Raw genomic sequence first — 19,972 nt, 5'->3', positions numbered from 1 at the left:
ATTTAGCCCAAATTCATTTAGGCTAATTTTTTAGTTGTTGCTTCCAGATATTTAAGCCCTAGTGATGCTTGACGCCAGTGAGGTTTCCAGCAAAGGTGGGGGATCTGACACGAAGTCAGACCACATCTGCTCCTCGTGGAATAGGATTGTTCAGGAACATCTTTCAGGAATTGTTGCAGTTAGGGTTCCGAGACCGGCACTAGCAGGCAGGAAGTTCAGCAGCTGTGGAAGAAGAGGAGAGGGAAGGCAGAGGGAGTGTGCAGGGGGGAGGCTGTGCTGCAGTGCAAGCTCAGCAAAGGCTGTACCCCACCCCACGGGGAGCTCTGCAACCGGCACAGAGTTTCAGAGTTGCCAGGTTGAGGCGGGAGAGCCAGCCCTTATGCCCCGGCTCCACCGGTCACGGGGTGTGGTCTGCCTAGGGACGGAGTGAGTGTCCTTGGGTGGGGAAGCTCTTAAGCCACGGTGACAGCTCGGGGCTAGTGCAGGCGGTGCTCCCACGAGCTGGAGGGCTAAGGCCCACATCCGGGGGCCTGGGTGGTGTGCACAGAGCTTATTACAGTAATACTTGGGCTTTCGATAGAAACAGCCTTTAAAGAGAATGTAAGTGTGGGGAGCAACCTGCGAGCTCTTCTAGCCAGAAGCCACTCATTGGACAGATTAGGAATCTGAGGCTTCAAGAGAGGAAATGATGGAATAATATGGATGATGTTTGCAGACACCCCAAAGCCAGTCCCAACCCTCTTGGCCCTCACTTTCCTCTACAGTAAGAGACGGAAAATGGAAAGACTCACGAACTCATCTTCCTGGGAGACCCAATTCTGACCAAAGAGATAAAGATGGAGGCCCCACTGGGTAAAGCTTCTGGGAGGGTTTTTTGTTTTTGTTTTGTTTTTTTAGAGGCGAGTGGGGGTGCAGAGGGAGAGAGAGAATCTTAAGCAGGATCCAAGCCCAGTGCACATGCAGAGCCCGACGCGGGCTCCATCTCAGGCCCTGAGATCGTGACCTGAGCCAAAATCAAGAGTCGGATGCTTAACTGACTAAGCCACCAGGCGCCTCTGGAAAGGTTTTTAATGGTACCAACCGAGCTGGCCTTCACCCCCTCGCCTTTCTGCCATTCACCCTTCCCCCTCCGGCTGCCCGGTGGAGGGGAGGGCAGAGCAGTCACGCTGCAGCCAGAAAGTGGACACTCCCTGCCGAGTGGCTGAGCAGGAAGACTGGAAGGAGGTAAACTCCTACCTCTGAATTTCCTATCATGTGGGGGAAAATAAAGTCCTGTCTATTACAGACAAGGAAGCAACATTTTCTGCTACTTGCAGTGAAACTAATTCCTTTTTTTTTGTTTTTAAGATTTTATTTATTTGACAGGGAGAGATACAGTGAGACAGGGAACACAAGCAGGGGGAGTGGGAGAGGGAGAAGCAGACTCCCCGCCGAGCAGGGAGCCCGATGTGGGGCTCGATCCCAGGACCCTGGGATCATGACCTGAGCCGAAGGCAGTTGCTTAACGACTGAGCCACCCAGGCGCCCCAGTGAAACTAATTTCTAACTGATGTTCCACAAATAAGTGAAACCGTGTGATTATCCTGATAGTGGGGAGAGCTTATATTAGACTTAGGTCAGTATTTGCTCTGTGCCAGGCCCTCCACTCAGCATGTTATATAACCATGTTTTCCTGATTTTTTTCTCTACAAGAAAATCGTATGGGGAAATGTAGGGTTTTCACCCAATTTATCCAGATATGCTGATAGATGTAGAGAATTTAAGTGACTTGCCCAAACTCAGACTATAGAGTAGAGCCAGGAGGAATTAGCCCAGGCCTGACTGTAGCCTAAATGTTAACCAGTAAAACAGACACTGGGCTAAGCCTGTGTCCTTAACAACCAGGCATCACATTTTGAATTTTACCTAAGATGACGTTCCTATTTTAAGAACAGATGATCTCATGGCCAAGGAACTCTGGTGGGGGGAAAAGAGCCCCAACTGCTGTTTGCATTATGACAAATGCTGGCTTTGTTAAACTGATCTGTCTTGAATCCTTGAAAACCAAGTGTTTCTAAACATTTAAGCATTATGACAAAATTGTTCTTAAATAATTTAAGTTGTAATTCCAAAGGTAGAATCACAGTTCTTAAACACATTAATCAAAAGACAGAACATAAAAATGTATAGCAAACAGAAAATATTACTACATTTAGCCTCACCTAAAACATCAGTGAAATAGGTTTAATTTGTTTGAAAAAATTAGCTCTGTTCTTGTTTTTATAGCTCCACAGTTATTGTAGAATATATTAATTTTAATGCCTTCTTCTGTTTGGCTAATGTATATTTTGATATATTTGGGGATTATAATATTGCCATATCAGAAAGTAAAAGAATGTATCAGTTTAGACCAGCCAAAAGTTACAGATCTTAGCAATTATTTGATTTTTGGTAAGGAAGTTTTCATATGTTTTTTTCCTTCAAGATGATCTGAGCTTAGTCATTAAACTGAGTTTCTTTCTTAAGTTAAATATTACTTGTTACAACAATAAAACATCTTAAGTTATGCCTTCTGCTTAAGGTTTAGTATTTCTTAAAATCTGGCAAGGAATAGCAGATGTGCATATCACCCTGTCTTCTGCTCATGCACACTTCATTGTCCCATCAGATCTCACCTATAAGACACAAGTTCAAGTACAAAATTAAGAGCTTCAAGGGGTGCCTGGGTGGCTCAGTGGGTCAGGTGTCCGACTCTTGATTTTGGCTCAGGGCATGATCTCAGTGTTGCGAGATCCAGCTCCATGTCAGGCTCTGTGCTGGGCATGGAGCCTGCTTGGGATTCTCTCTCTCTCCCTCTCCCTCTGCTCCCCAACCCCACTCTCTCTCTTTCAAAAAAAAAAAAAGAAAATTAAGAGCTTTAAGACAGTGACACAGAGCATTCAATCAAGTGTGATGCCCTGGCCAACTGCTTTGGGGCTCATACCCGTGGAGACCTGCCTGAAAATGGAATGTAGAAACTGGATTTTTTTAAATGGTGAAACTCTAATAGCAATTTACTTACAAAATGTGAAATGCATCAAAAGTTTTCCTTTACCTAAGAAATACTTTTTCCCTTCTTACCAAGTTTTATCTTTGGCTTCTAATGACCACTTCTTAAAATCATTATCCGAAAATCTTGAGCCATCCTGTTTCACCAGAACCAAAAATTCAGTAGGTTCATTCAGTTACCTAAGCTTCCTTGGAGAGGATTAATCAGACAGTGTGAGGCTGAGAGTTCACCAGTAAATGAGTCTGAGACTCTTCCCTTAGCTGAATTATAAATGGATTTGAATGCTCTTGAAAGGTAGAGGAAAAAAAAAAATCTTATGATCCAAAGGGTGTGTCAGGGCAGATGAATAAATCTGAGTGAAAATACTCAACTCTGTGGATGTTCTGAAATCCATGAGGTTGGGATAGACTCTCTGATACTCATGATGACCATGGAGAACTAAGAGCATCTATTGCTACTCCTGTCTCCTTCTGCAGAGGCCCATGTCCTAGGCCAACCTAATGACATACCCAAAGCACCATGGAAGACGAAGGCCAGAGGAGATTCTTTATTAGATTATTCCTAAGACTCCATGGACCACTGTGCTTAGATTCGGTAGAAATTTGTGTTTCTTACATGAAGTAGACTTGAACTAACCTGTCAGACCTTGAAGGATTTATTAGTCATGTGTTACATAAGGAAAATGAAAAGAAGTCCTAAAAGGAGGGCCTCTCTTCATGGAGATGTGTTATTATACAGAAGAAAGGAGACCTTTCCAGTGTTCTCGTTGGATAGCCAAGACATTATTTTTTTTTATTTTATTATTTTATGTTAGTCACCATACAGTACCTCAAAAACCCCGTTAGTTTTTGATACAGTGTTCCATGTTTGCATTGTTTGCATATAACACCCAGTGCTCATTGCAATACGTGCCCTCCTTAATACCCATCACCAGGCTAACCCATCCCCCCATCCCCCTCCCCTCTGAAACCCTCAGTTTGTTTCCTGGAATCCATAGTCTCTCATGGTTCGTCTCCCCCTCCGATTCCCCCCCTTCATTTTTCCCTTCCTTCTCCTAACGTCCTCCATGCTATTCTTTATGTTCCACAAATAAGTGAAACGGTGTGATAATTGTCTTTTTCTGTTTGACTTATTTCACTTAGCATAATCCCTTCCAGTTCCATTCATGTCGATGCAAATGGTGGGTAGTCATCCTTTCTGATGACTAAGATGTTATTTTTAAAAGGAATGTATGTTTCCTTAAAAAACATGCAAGTGTACATAATAGAATGAAATAAAAATAAATTACTATCCCACCATGCTTAACTTATTCCTTAGAGGCAACCATTGTTAACAGCAGGTTTTAGTTTGCACACAAGATGAAACCATACCTTGCTAGTCTTGCAACTTTCTTTATTCATTAGCAGAATGTCATAATATTACAGCTTACTTCATTCCTTGTAGTGACTGCATACTGAGTCTGTGAATAAACTAAACAACATTATATGAGTGCAACTTCATTGATCCGTCCTTTTCTCTCTGGATAAACCTTTAATGCTGCAATGAACACCCTTGACTTCTATCACTAAGGTCAAGGTTCAGTTTTATGACTGAGTTGATTCTCTCTCCGGATCGAGATGATCTCTTTGCCACTTGGTCCCAAATTTTCTCCCTAACAGTGTTGACCTCTGTCATGTCTGTTAATTAGTAAACATGCGTTAGGAGCCTTTTCTAGGGGTAACGGCCTGCTAGTATTCATTGGGAAAGGTTAATGGTAATAACTTGCCACATCTAAACAACCACCCTGTGCCAGATACCCCATTAGAGGTTTTAATATCATTCTCGGACAAGCCCACTGCTCAGACTAGAGACCGAGGAGGCCTTGGGTGAGATGTAGGGGTCAGGGCCGAGACTGGAATCCCTGGGGATCTGATGTTCAAGCTGTGTGAAGCAGAATCCCCTGGACTGTGCTTATTCTCACCTTTGTTGTGCAGTTGAGTCCTCAACAAGCATGTCTTACGGCTCCTCCTCCACATTCTGAGCTGGCCAATAATGGCCGGTCAATGCACAGAGGATCTAAGTGTCCTCGAGGACATTGCAGCTTGGCTGAGGAGCTTGTAAAATCCATAGTCTCGAAAGCATAGAGCTGTGAAGACCTCAGTAGTTACTGTGTGAGCAGAACATCTTTGAACTGGGCCCAGAGTGGCAGTAAAGGAAAGTCATGGAACCACCTGCTGATCTAGCAGGGATCTAGAATTTTTTATGCTAAACTGACAAGACAGAAATTGTTTAGGAAATAGTAACACAAAGTCTGGATTTAGTGTAGAACTGATTAGAAGTGGTGTAACAGAATAATCTGAAGGAGAAGAGGCTATTTCAGGAAAGGTTTGTCTGTGTGGGAAGGAGAACTGAACCAGCATTACAAAATATGTGTCTTTTGGCTGCTATGGGAGAAGATTGGAATGATAGAAGCATAGCATGGTGGGGCAACCCCAAGACCTTTAGAATTCATCTAGAGTTTATGGTAAAGAGGTGAAAACAACAATCATAACTGCCATTTGTCGAGCACTTACTGTTATACCAGATCCCATGCAGAGTGCTCAACATATGATCTCTGTCTTAACCCTCACCAATTGCATTGCCAGGTGGGTATTATTATCCCCGTTTTTCAGATGAAGAAACTGAGTCACAGAAAGCTTAGTAACTTTCTCAAGGAAATATTGGACTTTCATGAGCTAAAATTTTACATACACTCTCTGTAGAAATCAGAGGCTGGTGATTCTCTGTATTTAAGCCCTGTGAGAGAATATTAAAATGGAGTCCCACTGGAATTCTACCAAGTTCTCACCTCAGATATGAGCTGTAAATAAATGCATTGCCTAATAACCTAAAGAGTAGATACTTCAGAGAGCTTTTGTTAAAGAAAATTCTGTGCCTGTAGGTTAGGGGATAGTAGAGTGGGCTCTAAGCTAAAGCACCAGGTTTAGCTCTACCACTCACACTGTGAGATCTCGGGAAACTCCATTTTTCTGTGCCTTATCTATGAAATGGTGATAATAAAAGAACTAACACCATAGGGGGGTTGTGACTGTTAAAATGAGAGATCACTGCTGTGAAGCACAACAAGATCTGGGAAAGAGTGTGCAAATGATATATTGGCTGTTTTTTTTTTTTTAATTTTTTAAATTTATTTATTTGACAGAGACAGAGAGAGCAGGAACACAAGCAGGGGGAGTGGGAGAGGGAGAAGCAGGCTTCCCGCTGAGCCGGGAGCCCGATGTGGGACTCGATCCCAGGACCCCGGGATCATGACCTGAGCCGAAGGCAGTCGCTTAACCAACTGAGCCGCCCAGGCGCCCTTGGCTGTTATTTTATTAAGCAAAATTCCTCTTAACTCACCATATAAACAAGACTAGTGAAAGTCTCTGGATAGTTTTTTCCTTCAGGGAGTGAGTCAAATAGTACAAGCCCAGAGGGAGTAAAACTAAGGCAACCGTTGGAACTTCACCAGTCTGGAATTCAGTACAACACTTGCCATTGGATGGGGATTTCCTTGCTAGGAGGACCCATTTATACACAACCCCTGAGAGTGAGCACCATCTTAAATTTTGCAGCCTCTTCATTTCTAGTCCCAGCCCTTCCCAGCAGGCTGCAACAGATAATTCCTTTAGAAAAGCTCCGGAATTACTCAGAGCTGCTTTCTCTTTGTGCTTTATGTGTCCAAATACAAAATCTCAAATCCAAATTCTAAAGCTCAAATCAAAGTCTTATTTAACAGTGTTTCCCCTGCCTCCATCCTTCTACTTAATAGCCCAGTGTTTCATGAAATGATTCCCCAGATTCAGCACACCTGGATGGGTGATCCCATCTCCAGGAGAGCAGAGCTGCACCCAGGGGGCTCCCTCTACGTCCCTTCTGTTCTGGTTCAGGCAGTGACAGAGCTAATCACATTGCCAGGAATAAAGGTTTACAATAATCCCAAGTCTTGCTTTGTCCCCGGGTCTTCTGGTCCTTTTCCATTGGTGCTTTGTGCTGTGATCTCTCCAACTCATTTTGACTTTGTTCATTTCCTCAGACAACTTATCCACTGCTCTTTGTATAACATCAGTCAGTATGCTTCCTTTGTTTTTACCTTTGTCCTCTAAGCTTTAAACAGATGCTCTTGACCTCTGTCTCAAGTTTGCCCAGAACTTCTGCTCTTAGTTATGTTTGTGTTTTGTACTTTTATTTCTTTACCAAATGGATCTTGCATTCTTGAGCAGCCATACCTAGGGTTGAACACTCTGGCTTTGTGTTAGCTGGGTATTTGTATTAGCATCCACACTGGGTGGGTCCATGGCATATGGTCGATGGCTGGTCTCATTGAGCTCTCAGCTGGTCACCCCCCCCCAGAAACTCAAGTCCTTCCTCAATAAACAGATCCAAAAGAGATTCCCCACAAGAAAGACCTTTCTGAAAAATACATTCTCAGGTTTTTCAATTAAAAAAAAAACAAGATGTAACATTCACAAGGAAATTGCTATATGAATTCTTCATATCATACACAGGTATTACCTATTAAAATTTTTAAGGCAATTTATGCTTTCAAAGTTATCTTTCTGGTTACTGTATTTACCTATGTATAGGTACATATTTTATTAAGTAAATCTTTAGAACAGTTCTTGTGCTGGAAATCAACCCATCCTCATTCACAAGGGAGTAGAAAATTGAACCCTAAAATATATTCATTGTAGGACCCAGCATAATGGGATAGACCATTACGGTAAGCACGTTGACTTCAGCTTCAGCAAAAAATCAGGCTTTCTGTTTCTCTGTGTTTGTAAATCTGTGTCCAAGGACTTCTTGGACTTGAGGAGAGCAAAGGAAGATGTTCGTTGGTGGTGGGGTCATGATAGTGGTGGCAGTGTTCGTAGAGACCTGGCCCCGTGGGAGGGGACTGCCTCTTCCCTAGAGGTCTACTTACTTTGCAGCAAACGGTGGGCAGGCGCCATGCTTGTCTGGAGTCCTGTGGTTGCTTTTACTTCGTTTCTAGGTTAACACCAGAGGCTCCGCACCTTCTCTTTAGAAGCACAGTTCAGTGTTTGATTGAAAGGTCTCATCATTTATAACAAAGGGCATAACATTTTAAACAATCTTCTAGATTTAATTTGTTGTAGAACCCTTTAACTGGAAAAAGAAAAAAAAGCCTGCCTTTCAGCATGTGTCACAGGAAAGGTGAAAGATGGGAACCTCCAGATAAACGACTCTTGGGGGGTAGTATGTACAAAAATAATCCTGCAGGAAGGGTGCTGAGCTAAAAAAGCTAACTTGCAAGGATTTGTCTCTTTTTCACTCCAGCACATCCTTGTGAGCTCTACTGCCGACCCATAGATGGCCAGTTTTCCGAGAAAATGCTGGATGCTGTCATTGATGGTACCCCTTGCTTTGAAGGTGGCAACAGCAGAAATGTCTGTATTAATGGCATATGTAAGGTATTGGGTATGTTTCCTTAATCTACAACTTTATAAAAATCATGATTTTTATTAATTCAGGAAGTCAGGTGTTCTAAGCTTTTGCTTTCATGACATTGGCACGAAAACCTCACATTGGTCTGGTTTTTATATGTGATCTGTGAGACAGGAATTTACAGTGTTGATCAGAGCCAACAGTTTGGAACTGAATGCTTTCCCTCCTGCTGTGGTCTTTCTTTCTTGACTTACTGATGTTTTCTGTGATATCATTTTAGGCATTAGAACAGAGTAAAATTGAAGAAGCAATTTAAAGGAAGAATTATTAGGAAGAGACGACCCTGATTATTTTTGTGGTATTAAATTATTTATTGGTTACTTGCCAGCAGAGTGCTTAAATTTGAGAAAAAGCTGAAATTAACAATAGTTTGTGTAGTGTTTTGTGCAAAGCATTTTTACATGTAATTCTCCATTGATTACCAACATGATCCACCTTAGGAAGAGAGATGGCATGACAGGTAGTTTTCAGCCAGGTCTTCTGATTTCTGTTTAGCTTTTCCACACTGACTCCATTAATCAACTCCGCCTTTTCAGAAATGACTGAGACCTGATTTGTCAGTGCTTTTATATGCACAACCATTGAAGAACTCTTTTCCGGTGCTTGCCGTTTAGTTTGCAAGGAACTGATGAACAAGTTTTGTGATCCAACACCCAGGCATAAATCTCTGTTTAAAGAAAAGGTGTTTTTAATCAATGAAGGAGAAGTTATATAAAAGTTCTAATTAGCTGTTAGGAAAGCACAATGATTAGTGCTCAGGCTCTAGAATCTGAACTTAATACCGTTGTGTACCAATTGTATAACTCTGTATATTTTGCTGAGACTCAGTTTTCTTTTCTTAAAATTGGAATGTTAATGTAACTTCCTAGTTGGTGTCCAAAAGATTAAAGACAGACATCTATGTTAAGCCCCTAACAGAGCCCCTGACACACAATAAACTTCTAATTCATTTTATTTCCTTTTGTAAATGTTTATCGTAATTTTTTTTCCACTGGACTAAATTGGTGTCATGGAAAGCTCCTGCCCATAAATGTTCACTGCCCCGGAAAGATATATTTATCACCTTGAAGTTGCCTATTGACTTATTCCAGTAGTGACCAAAGCATAGGAGGCAACATGACAATTCCCGGGAATGGGTGAGTTAAAAGCAAGTCCTAATCATACTCTACATTTGTAAGAACTCAGGCAAAATTCTCTTTCAGACTCATTACTAATCATCACTGTAGCTACAAAGAGCCAGAAGTAATTAATATGTATTGAGGTTAGATCGGTTCTCCAGAGTGGGAAGAGGTTTATCTAGCTAATTCAGGCCAAAACAGCCCCATCACCGTCCAGAGGCAGTGGTTCTCCAGGCCTGGCTGCCTATTAGAATCATCTGAAGAGCTTTTAAAAACTAGTGATATCTGGACTCTATCTCAAACCTGTTGATTCAGAACCTCTGGGATTCGGGGCCTGAGCACTGACATTTTAAAAACTTCCCAGGTAATTGTCATATGCAGCTAGGGCTGAGGACCTTAATCACTGAGAAATGAATGCGATGCTAAAATTCTCTGTTAGACCTAAACACCTTTGCAAGCACAGAGACGGTATCTTTAGCATATGATGGAGAACACAGGTGCTTTGAACAAAACATAAGGGATCTTGGGTATCTCTCTTGACACCAATTAAATCAGCTTAATAGAATAAGCTGGAGTCTCTCAGCTTGACTTCCTCTTTTTGGAAACCAGTTGGGGCTTGTTAGAAGCTGTAATTACCCACTTTCTCTCTTTACCACATTGAGCAAGATTTTAAGCTGAAAAATTATGTCAAATCAAATTTGTCTTAATAGCCTAAATACAATTTACCTTCCAAGGATCTAGGTTGTGGTTATTTTCAGCTTTGTTAGTCTTCTTACTCATTTACTACAGTTTTTTCAAAGGGCATTGAACATATATTGAAATAAAAAGATACACCATCAGAAAAAAATATGTATGCAGTGTCTAATCCATCTTCTTTGTGAATATGAAAATATGTTTGCTTATCTTCACATAAACATTCATTGAATTTGCTTTTATTCATATATTCGGCTATTTTGAAATGATGATATTTGCCATCATTTTGGCCTGTTAGATTTGCAGATTCCATTGTCAAGAGAGTCAGCAGGCCTTGCTCAGAAGTGAATTTGTTCTAGGAGGTAAACTGTCTATTGCTGCCCTTCTCCATTTTTTTAAAAAGTTGTACTAAACTCTTAAACTCGTTTATCAAAGATACGAATTTAAACTTAGACTTTTCAGGCTATCTCCCATTTTTGTTTGTTTGTTTTTAATTTGTTTTTAATATTTTATTTATTTATTTGAGAGAGAGAGCACAAGCTGGGGAAGTGGCAGGCAGAGGGAGAAGCAGGCTTCCTGCTGAGCAGGGAGCCCGATGTGGGCTCGATCCCAGGACCCTGGGATCATGACCTGAGCCGAAGGCAGCTGCTTAACTGACTGAGCCACCCAGGTGCCCCTGTTTGTTTTTAATTTTTAAAAAGATTTTATTTTTGAGAGAGAGAGAATGAGAGAGAGAAAGAGAGAGACAGCATGAGAGGGATGAGGGTCAGAGGGAGAAGCAGACTTCCCGCTGAGCAGGGAGCCTGATGCAGGACTCGATCCTGGGACTCCAGGATCATGACCTGAGCTGAAGGCAGTCGCTTAACCAACTGAGCCACCCAGGCACCCCTATCTCCCATTTTTAATCACAAGCAGGACATGGAATAAGTTTGTAAACTTACGGGCAGGTATTCCCACGCCTGCCCCCAGCCCTTTCTCCTGGGAACCAGCTCCTGATTTCAGGTTCTTCTCTCTCCCCTTTTCTCCCAGTCAGCATGGCTCTGGCTTCACTTCCTTCCCAAGCAGCCCGGATGCCCTGATCTGTCGCATCAGCTGTTCCCACACTTCTCTTAGCCTTTTATCCACCTCTCACCCCAGGACCATGGACCCGATCAACCCCTTTTTGCTCTTTTTTTTTTTTAAGATTTTATTTGACAGAGAGAGACACAGTGAGAGAGGGAACACAAGCAGGGGGAGCGGGAGAGGGAGAAGCAGGCTTCCCGATGAGCAGGGAGCCTGATGCGGGGCTCGATCCCAGGACCCTGGGACTATGACCTGAGCTGAAGGCAGACGCTTAACGACTGAGCCACCCAGGCACCCCAACCCCTTTCTGCTCTTAGGCTCAGCCTACTGCATACATCTTAAAATAAAAAATCAACTTTGTGAATCCCAGTTTAGTCCTCCACCTTGTGTGATATCTTTCTACCTGTCCTACGTGAGCTCCCCTCTCTCATTTCTCTCAGAAACTGTCCTGAACCTGCTTTGCTCTCTCTCCAGGCCATTTCGGCCATTTCAGTGATTTGTGGAACATCCCCTTATCAGTTTGTCTGGGCCACATCTCTCTCCAGAATGCCAGATCCTAACCTTCAAAGTTATGGTGAGGACAGCCTTTTTATCAAATGGCAGTATCATTTACCTGTTCTTTTCAGGGAAGCGTAACTCTGCCCCGTTATTACATTTGGAGTTTCACCAGCTAAGAACAAGTCTCATCTTAGAACCAGGCAGACTTCCGTTTTCTACCTCTGCCGAGGAGCAGTGATGACATTCTAGGTGGATCGGGTCTTGGCACCAGTTGTTATTTCAGTTCTTCTCCGTCCCCTGAGAATTTACAAAGTAAAACAGTGTTAACTCATAAGCAAAATGTGAGAATTGCTAAGAATACATATTACGCATTCACTAACAGAGCTGGAGGCCTGGATGAAAGCCTAGAACCTGAAATCTCTAATACTCAAGATAGTGTGCACTTCAGTCCAAATGACAGGGTCAAGAATTGATGATATGCTTCTGACAGGACATAATCATTAGAATAAAAAGGCAAGCTACAGAATGAGAAAATATTTGCAACCATATATATGACAAGGGGTTAATATCTAAAATCTGTAAGGAACTTCTACAACTCAATAGCAGAAAAACAACCCGATTAAAAGAATGAGCAAAGGACTTGAATAGATATTTCTCCAGAGAAGACATACAAATGGTATATGAATAGGTGTTTAACACTATTGAACATCGAAATACATATCAAACCCACAATAAGATATCCCCTCACACCTGTTAGGATGGCTATCTTCAAAAAACCAAAAGATAAGTGTTGCTGAAGATGTGGAGAAATGGCGACCCTACATATTGTTGGTGGGAATGTACAATTGTGCAGCCATTATAGAAAACAATATGGAGGTTTCCTCAAAAAATTCAAAATAAAACCTACCATATGACCCAGACGTGGGACTTCTGGGTGTGTATCCAAAAGAATTGCAATCAGGATCTTGAAGAAATATCTGTACTCCCATGTTCATTACAGCAGTATTTACAACAGCCAACCTATGAAACCAACCCAAATGTCCATCAACAGATGAGTAGACAAAGAAAATGTGGTATATACCATGTTGTATCCATACTATGGAATATTATTCAGCTTTTAAAAAAAGGGAAATCCTGCCATTGTGACAATAGAGATGAGTCTGGAGGACATTATGCTCAGTGAAACAAGACCCTCACAGAAGAACAAACTCCACATGATTCTACTTACGTGAGAATCTGTAATAGTCAGCCTCACAAAAGCTAAGAATAAAACAGGGATGCCAAGGGCTGAGGGGAGGGAACCGTGGAGAGTTGTTGTTCAATGGGTACGAAGTTTCAGTCAGGCAAGATGCCAAGTCCTAGACATCACTGTGGAGATGGTGTTTGTGGTTAATATACTGTATAGTACACTTAAAAATTTGTTGAGAGCCTAGATCCCCTGTTAAATGTTCTTAGCACACACACAGAAAGAGTCACAAGGAAGCTGTGGGGGGGGATGGCTATGCCTGTTACCTTGATGGTAAGTGATGGTTTCACCAGTATTTGTGTAAATCCAAGCTCATCAGGTTGTTCACATTAAATGTGGACAGTGTTTTCTATATCTACTATGCCTCAATAAAGCTGTTTTTAATTTTTAATTTTAATTAATTTGTTTTTTTAAAGATGAGGAAATTGGGACTCACAGAAGTCCCTTAGGTATTTTTTTTAAAGATTTTATTTATTTATTTGACAGAGTGCATACAAGCCAGGGGAGCGGCAGGCAGAGGGAGAGGGAGAAGCAGGCTCCACACGGAGCAGAGAGCTGGACCTAGGGCTCGATCCCAAAACCCGGGGACCATGACCTGAGCCGAAGACAGACGCTTAACCAACGGAGTCACCCGGGCACCCCAATAAAGCTGTTTTTTAAAGAAAGAAATTATACAATGGGAAATTTAAATTATTTTTTTTTAATGTTGCTCATTGGAGTGGCAGTCAGGCATGTGAGGAGTCCCACCTGAGGAGACCCTTGCTGGACTCATTGTCCGCGTTTGGTAGCTGCGGGAAAGCCACCTCTGATTCTGCTGAAGGCGGAAAGACAATATTGTCGTGGGCCCCCTTGCCAGAGCACATGGCACGAAAAAGCAGAGTGACATCTGCTTGTTTTCCCCTGGGAGCCCTTATGTTTTATGTGCAGCAAGGGGGACTGGCTTATGTCTTCCTAGGTCTCGTGTTAGACACTGGATGCAGTGTTGCTTGTGCTGGGTGCCGCTGATGGGAGAAGCAGTTGAGGTGACGCCTCTACAAGAACCCCTCTAATTTGCTGTGGGACAGTGAATATGCCTTGTCTCCCTCCCCCAGCCCCACCTCCAGCCCCAAGTATGCAGACAGATACTGCTGGAGAGAAAGATGGGCTCACTGTATTTGTTTTCCTGGCTTTCTTAACGTTATTCTTCACATTTGTATCTATCCTCTTCTGGTAGAGATTTGAAAAAACACTTTACTGTGTCTCCCAGTTGATTTCCTGGCTCATCCCAAATGAGAGAAGGAATGAAAGTCTCTGGGGGTATGACCTGTGAGGATCGGCTTATCAGAGTATGCTCAAGCTTGATGTAAACATATCACTTGTGAAGGGCTGACATTTTACTCATGACCACTGAGTACACATCCAGACAGTTTCTTTTTCTTATTGTGATTAGCATGATTAATTTTTTTAAAAGATTTTATTTATTTATTTGAGAGAGACAATGAGATAGAGAGCACATGAGAGGGGGGAAGGTCAGAGGGAGAATTAGGCTCCCCGCCGAGCAGGGAGCCCGATGCGGGACTCGATCCCGGGACTCCAGGATCATGACCTGAGCCGAAGGCAGTCGCTTAACCAACTGAGCCACCCAGGCACCCCAGCATGATTAATTTTTTAAAAATCTCTTAGCACTTTATTTTTTCCCAACTGGGTCACGTAACACAATCCTTGGACCTAAAGAGACAGTTTGAGGAATGGAGGTATTCTCTGTCACCGGCCATTAATTCTCTGTTCAGCTGGTGGAGGGAGGGTGTATTTAAAAACCCAAACTGTTCTTCCTTTCAGTCAATTTGAGTTGGCTCTAAAATAAGAAAGGAAATGTGATGAGCACCACTTCTCTGTGGAGGTGCCCAGTCACCCTACTGTACACCTGAAACTGATAGGACGCTGCATGTTAACTCTAATGGGATTAAAACACAAACTTGGAAATATAAAAAATAAAACAAGGAAGGGAATTATCCTTGAAGGAGAAAAAAATAAAAATAAAACTGCGTAGGCACACTTCTTTGCAAGCAGAGAAGTCTGACTAGTAGAATATGGTCCAGTTTCCCTCTCTCTTTGGCCAGAGAGCAAGCAACAAAGACCTCCAGGGGAGGCTCATGTGTTTCGTGACTTTCTGTCTAAGTGTCATGATTTTTTGGTTTCTGATGCTACTGAACAGCCCCAGTTTAATTGCTCTCCTTTCCCAGCATGGGGATTTTCGGGTGGGAAAGACTTGGCTGAGGAGAAGGATCCATGGCGAGGGAAAGGTGACAGAGAAGGGCGGATGGGCAGAGCCCTGGGAAGGGATCCTGTCCAGAGCATGGGCGAGGTCAGTCTCGGCTCACGGGAGAAAGCTCACGATGGCTGGGATACGGCTACGTGTGAGGTGCAGTGGGGGCTGGTTCTTAGGAGGCTGCAGAGCATCAGGTGATGGTCCACAGGTCAGAGATGTCACCCCTCATGGGACCGACGGAGTCTCAGCATTGAGCCAGCCCTTCCTCTCGGTGGCCACTGGCTCGCCCGCTGTGCTCAGACAGGAGGCAGGGATCACCCCAGGGAGGCGCGGCGAGGGATTGGACCACCACTTTATAGGCGGAGTAACTCCATCATCCCTGGGAATTCTCACCAGAGACGAGGGGACATGAGGTTTGCACATCAGAAGGGGGTTTACTGCTCCAGCAGCTGTGATTCCAAGACATTTTCGATGTTGAATGTTTGGAACGGTGTTCAGTTCCGGCTGTGACTCAGGGGAAACCAGAGACCCACTCAGTGTGGCCCTCTCTGAACGGTGTTCAGTTCCGGCTATGACTCAGGGGAAACCAGAGGCCCACTCAGTGTGCCTTTACCATCGGTGGATGCTGTGGTTACTCCTCTGGCTGCCCCCAGGGACAGGAACCGTTTGTCCCTGTATCTGTCCCCAGCCCCGATCTCATCAAGAGTGAAGGGGAAAAGGAGAAGGCGGGTGTGGGGTCCCCTGTCTGTGTCGGTGACCCTCAGCCTCTCTTCCCCACAGATGGTCGGCTGTGACTACGAAATCGGCTCCAACGCCACGGAGGATCGCTGCGGGGTGTGCCTTGGGGATGGCTCTGCCTGCCAGACCGTGAAGAAGATGTTTAAACAGAAAGAAGGATCTGGTAACAAATAATTGAAGTGGCAGGGGACTGAGAGTGGAGGGCAAGATGGATGGCTGTGTATTAAAGCAGATTGTAACTTTCAAAGAACTCCGCAGGGACGTAGCCTTCCAGACAAAGGCATAAGGGCTCCTTGACAGGTTTAGGAATGGGGCTGATTGCTGGGCACTTACAGGAAGTCTCCCACTGCACGGGGATTTAAGTCTCCCACTGCCTGGGGGCTGTCCCCGGGAACGGGAATGAGTGTCCTTCCTGGGAGAGCACCCGGGGCTGAAGCCAGTGGTATAGGAATGGACCTCAAACTCAACTGGGGGAGACAGAGCTCAAAAGCCGGCCATGAAGTGTGTAGACACAGGGCGGGCTCTCAGGGAGAGGGCAGAGAAGCCAGCAGTGGGCTTTAAGGCAGAAGGCTCGGAGTGCACCTTCAGGGACAAAGGAGAGGCAAGGCCAGGTGGCTTGGGCTTGCTCTTCTTCCCCATCTCTCCCAGGAAGGGGGTCCCACCCGCTGCCGCCCTATGGTGTCCCAGGGGGCGGCTGCCACCTGACGTCCCCTCCTGACCCATGCTCTGCTGTTCCTTTCCCATGATGACCTTCCACAAGATTTCTACTTTGTGCGGCTCTGGGCTACTAATAATCCTCGGGAATGAAGAGCCCACCCTCACCCCGAAGCAGCCATGACCCTGCCTGTTTGTCTTCAGTTGAAACTGCCGGTCCCTTGACACCAGCAGTGATTGATAGCTGAAGCCGTCTTGGGAGGAGGCTAAGTTCGGCCCAGAGATGATGAAGACAGCTCGGAGTATCAAAGTTTAGGCGCCCCTCGAAATACACTAAGACAAGAATCCAGGAACCAAGAGTTTATTTGCGAGTCGGGGGGTCCTGGAAAACACCAGTAGGGCATTCAAGAAGTGAAATGGGGAAAGGAGGAGAGCCAAGAAAGGGTGCGTCATTAAGCCAGTGACCATTATATAGGAGCCAGTGTCGAAGTTGTACATTGGAATTTTCCCACCCAAGGGGTGAAGGAGCTGAGACCATACATGCCAACTCTCGCCGGTCACTGCTTGAGGCTACTTTGAGGAGGGGGCAGTTAGGTTATTAATTCTCTGGATTCCAAAGAAATGCAGATGCTGAGAGTAGGGAGTCCACTGTGCACTCCCCAGGTAGGACCTGAGGAGAGAGGGGCGGTGTCTACACTGGAGTGTTACCCGGGGCGGGAAGTGACAGGGACTCCCAGATGTAGTGGGCCACCCTTTTCCTGGGTCCCGACAAAGCAGTGCCTCTCTTTTAGACATGCTCACCGCCCAGGATGAAGTTACTAAGTATGCCCTCGAGTACCAGGTGCATTGATTAAATGCCCTGTTGGCCCCCAGGACACGTCACAGTGGACGACCTGAATTTGTTTAATTTCATCCCTATTTTTTGATCTTTGACTATTGAATTAATAAGGTTAAATTGTAAAGTGAAATGCTTATCTTGCTCTTTAGAATTATCACTGAAGGACTATATTTATCTCTATTTGATGGCTTTTGTATGCATGAAACGTGTCCTTTGAATCACTTATTTGGAATGTGAATGATAACCCAGCATTTCTTAGGCGTATGATAAATAAATAGCTAATATTTATTCAATCTTATAAAGATGCTATGTAAATATTTTCTGTTAGTTAGATGTGACCTTATTTACTTGGATTATAAAGTCACCCTTAAAATCACGTTTCTACATTTACTCTCCCTATTATTTATCTATGGGAGTTCATATCTTCGCCCTCAGATAATGCTGTGCTCCCAACATTATGGTAACTCTTTTGAAAAGCAGTTTTCATTCTCAAATGTCCACCACTTAACCTTTTAACTAACCCCTTAGGAATATGGGCTTTAGTTCTGGATTCTTGACTCTACTCTGGTTTCTTGGGAGTGGGGGAAAAGACCAGAAGCATCTGGAGCTTCCCTCCCACCCCCACCCCTGCCTTAGAGACCTTAATGCCTCCAGCCACATGCCCAGCACCGAAGATTTGGCATCCCTCGTGCCTTTGATTTGCAGTCCTTCTTCTCCCATTTGCTTCCCAGAGAGCTTCTGCTGGCTCTTGGCACCCAGGGAGTGGTGTCAACTTCAGACTGTGCGTATCCTGAGAAAGCCTCAAAGCTCTCTGGCACTGCTAACCCCAGCGCGGTGAGGAAATCCAGCCAGATCTCGCTCTGGACTCTGTTAACACCCAGCAGGGTTGTCTGTGTTCCTTTTACCCACCAGGCAGATCCCACCTTTGCTGCATGCCTAATAAAGCCAGATACGTCATAAAGACCCTGGCTGCCACCACTCCACAATAGGAGTGAAACCAAGAAATACTGCAAAACTATGGGAAATGGAATGAGATGGCTCTGGGCAGATTGATTAACTCAAAGGCCAAAGTCAAAAGAGGGAACTTAACATCCTCTTTTTGAAGACACCCAAGGCATAGTTAGTTGTTTTCTGTACGTATTCACATGCTGCCTTACTTCTCCTTACGTTTTATTCTTTCTCTCTAGTGCAGTTATAAACTGAGGGGTGAATTGTCTTTTAGGCTTTGTCACCACCCTGCCCAACCCCAAGTCAGCAAATGTTATTTCTATCTGTAGGAGGTATTCAGTGAGCGCTCATATAAATGCAAATGAAAAAAGGTTTTCTTAAGGTTGATTCCATATCCCTTTGACAATAAAGGAGACAAGTCGTTAACTGTTTTACAGTTATGTTGATGGAATATTGGATATTTTTCCTCTGCGCTGTCCTGTTCCTGCTGGCTTAGCTGTAGTGTTGTAGCTCTGGTTGTTTTTGTTTTACCATGGATTGGTACAATATTGCAACTGTAATATTGTAAACCTAATATTATAATACTGGGTTTGGGTCACTTTCTTACTGTGGCCCAAAGACATAAATCTCAGAGTTTTCCCCTTCTTGTGCATATCCTGAAGTATTCTTTTCTCCTTGTGTCTCCACCCTCAACTGTGGTTTCTTAAAAAAATAAAAAAGAAGAACTATGGTTTCTTTGGTGGGTAGCAGTGATTGGCTTGCGGGGTTCACACTGTAACTTCGTCTCCCGGGTCAAGGCACCTTCAAGAATCTGTGATATGAGGGGAGACCTGAAGGAGGATTCTTCCAGAGCAAGTATGTTTCTGCAGTTGGTTACATGGGGGCTGTGGTTGGAGATGGCTTCATTATCCTGGCACTTAGGCGTCAGATCTCCAGAGCCTTGTTATCACAACCATGACCTTGAGAGAAAACCCAGTGTCTCCTTTCTGAGGGAAGTTAACAACCATCAGACAACACCAGAAAAACAGTGAACTTGGGCAAGAGGTAGCACTAGCACTTGAGGCAAGGTCATCTCTGTGACTAGGAAATAATGGGAATATGTAATCAGTCACCTAGAAGAATCCAAAACTCTTTCAAACTTTGCATAGCCTAACTGATCCATGCGTCTACTTGTGTTCTTCCTTCCTATTTAGTTTGCCTTGTGGCTTTCTTTTAACAGAGTGGTTTAAAACAAAAGTGTAGGTGGAGAAGTCTGCATTAGAGATGCACATGGTGGTCAGACCCAGCTTCTCCTCCTCTCTCACTGCTGCTCCCTTTGACTATGGAAGCATAAAATATTAGCCAAGTCCCTTTTCCTCTTTTTTATTGTTGTTTGGTTTGGTTTGGTTTGGTTTGGTTTGGTTTGGTTTGGTTTGGT

The 19,972-nt window shown here is 43.9% G+C and overlaps 1 protein-coding gene across 1 annotated transcript in view; it reads left to right on the top strand.

Moving 5' to 3' along the window:
• LOC118006334 (A disintegrin and metalloproteinase with thrombospondin motifs 12-like) overlaps positions 1–19,972 on the top strand; it is a 298,264-nt gene that overhangs the window by 211,823 nt on the left and 66,469 nt on the right. The window contains exons 13-14 of the mRNA XM_034998952.1: positions 8,345–8,478; positions 16,158–16,278. Coding sequence (XP_034854843.1) covers positions 8,345–8,478; positions 16,158–16,278 — 255 coding nt within the window. The remainder of the gene's footprint in view (positions 1–8,344; positions 8,479–16,157; positions 16,279–19,972) is intronic.

Source organism: Mirounga leonina, unplaced genomic scaffold, assembly GCF_011800145.1.
Source record: "Mirounga leonina isolate KUSES-001 unplaced genomic scaffold, KU_Mleo_1.0 Mir_96, whole genome shotgun sequence".
Lineage (NCBI taxonomy): Eukaryota > Metazoa > Chordata > Mammalia > Carnivora > Phocidae > Mirounga > Mirounga leonina.
The sequence above is the reverse complement of the archived record's forward strand: the minus strand, read 5'-3'. Positions and strand labels throughout refer to the sequence as shown.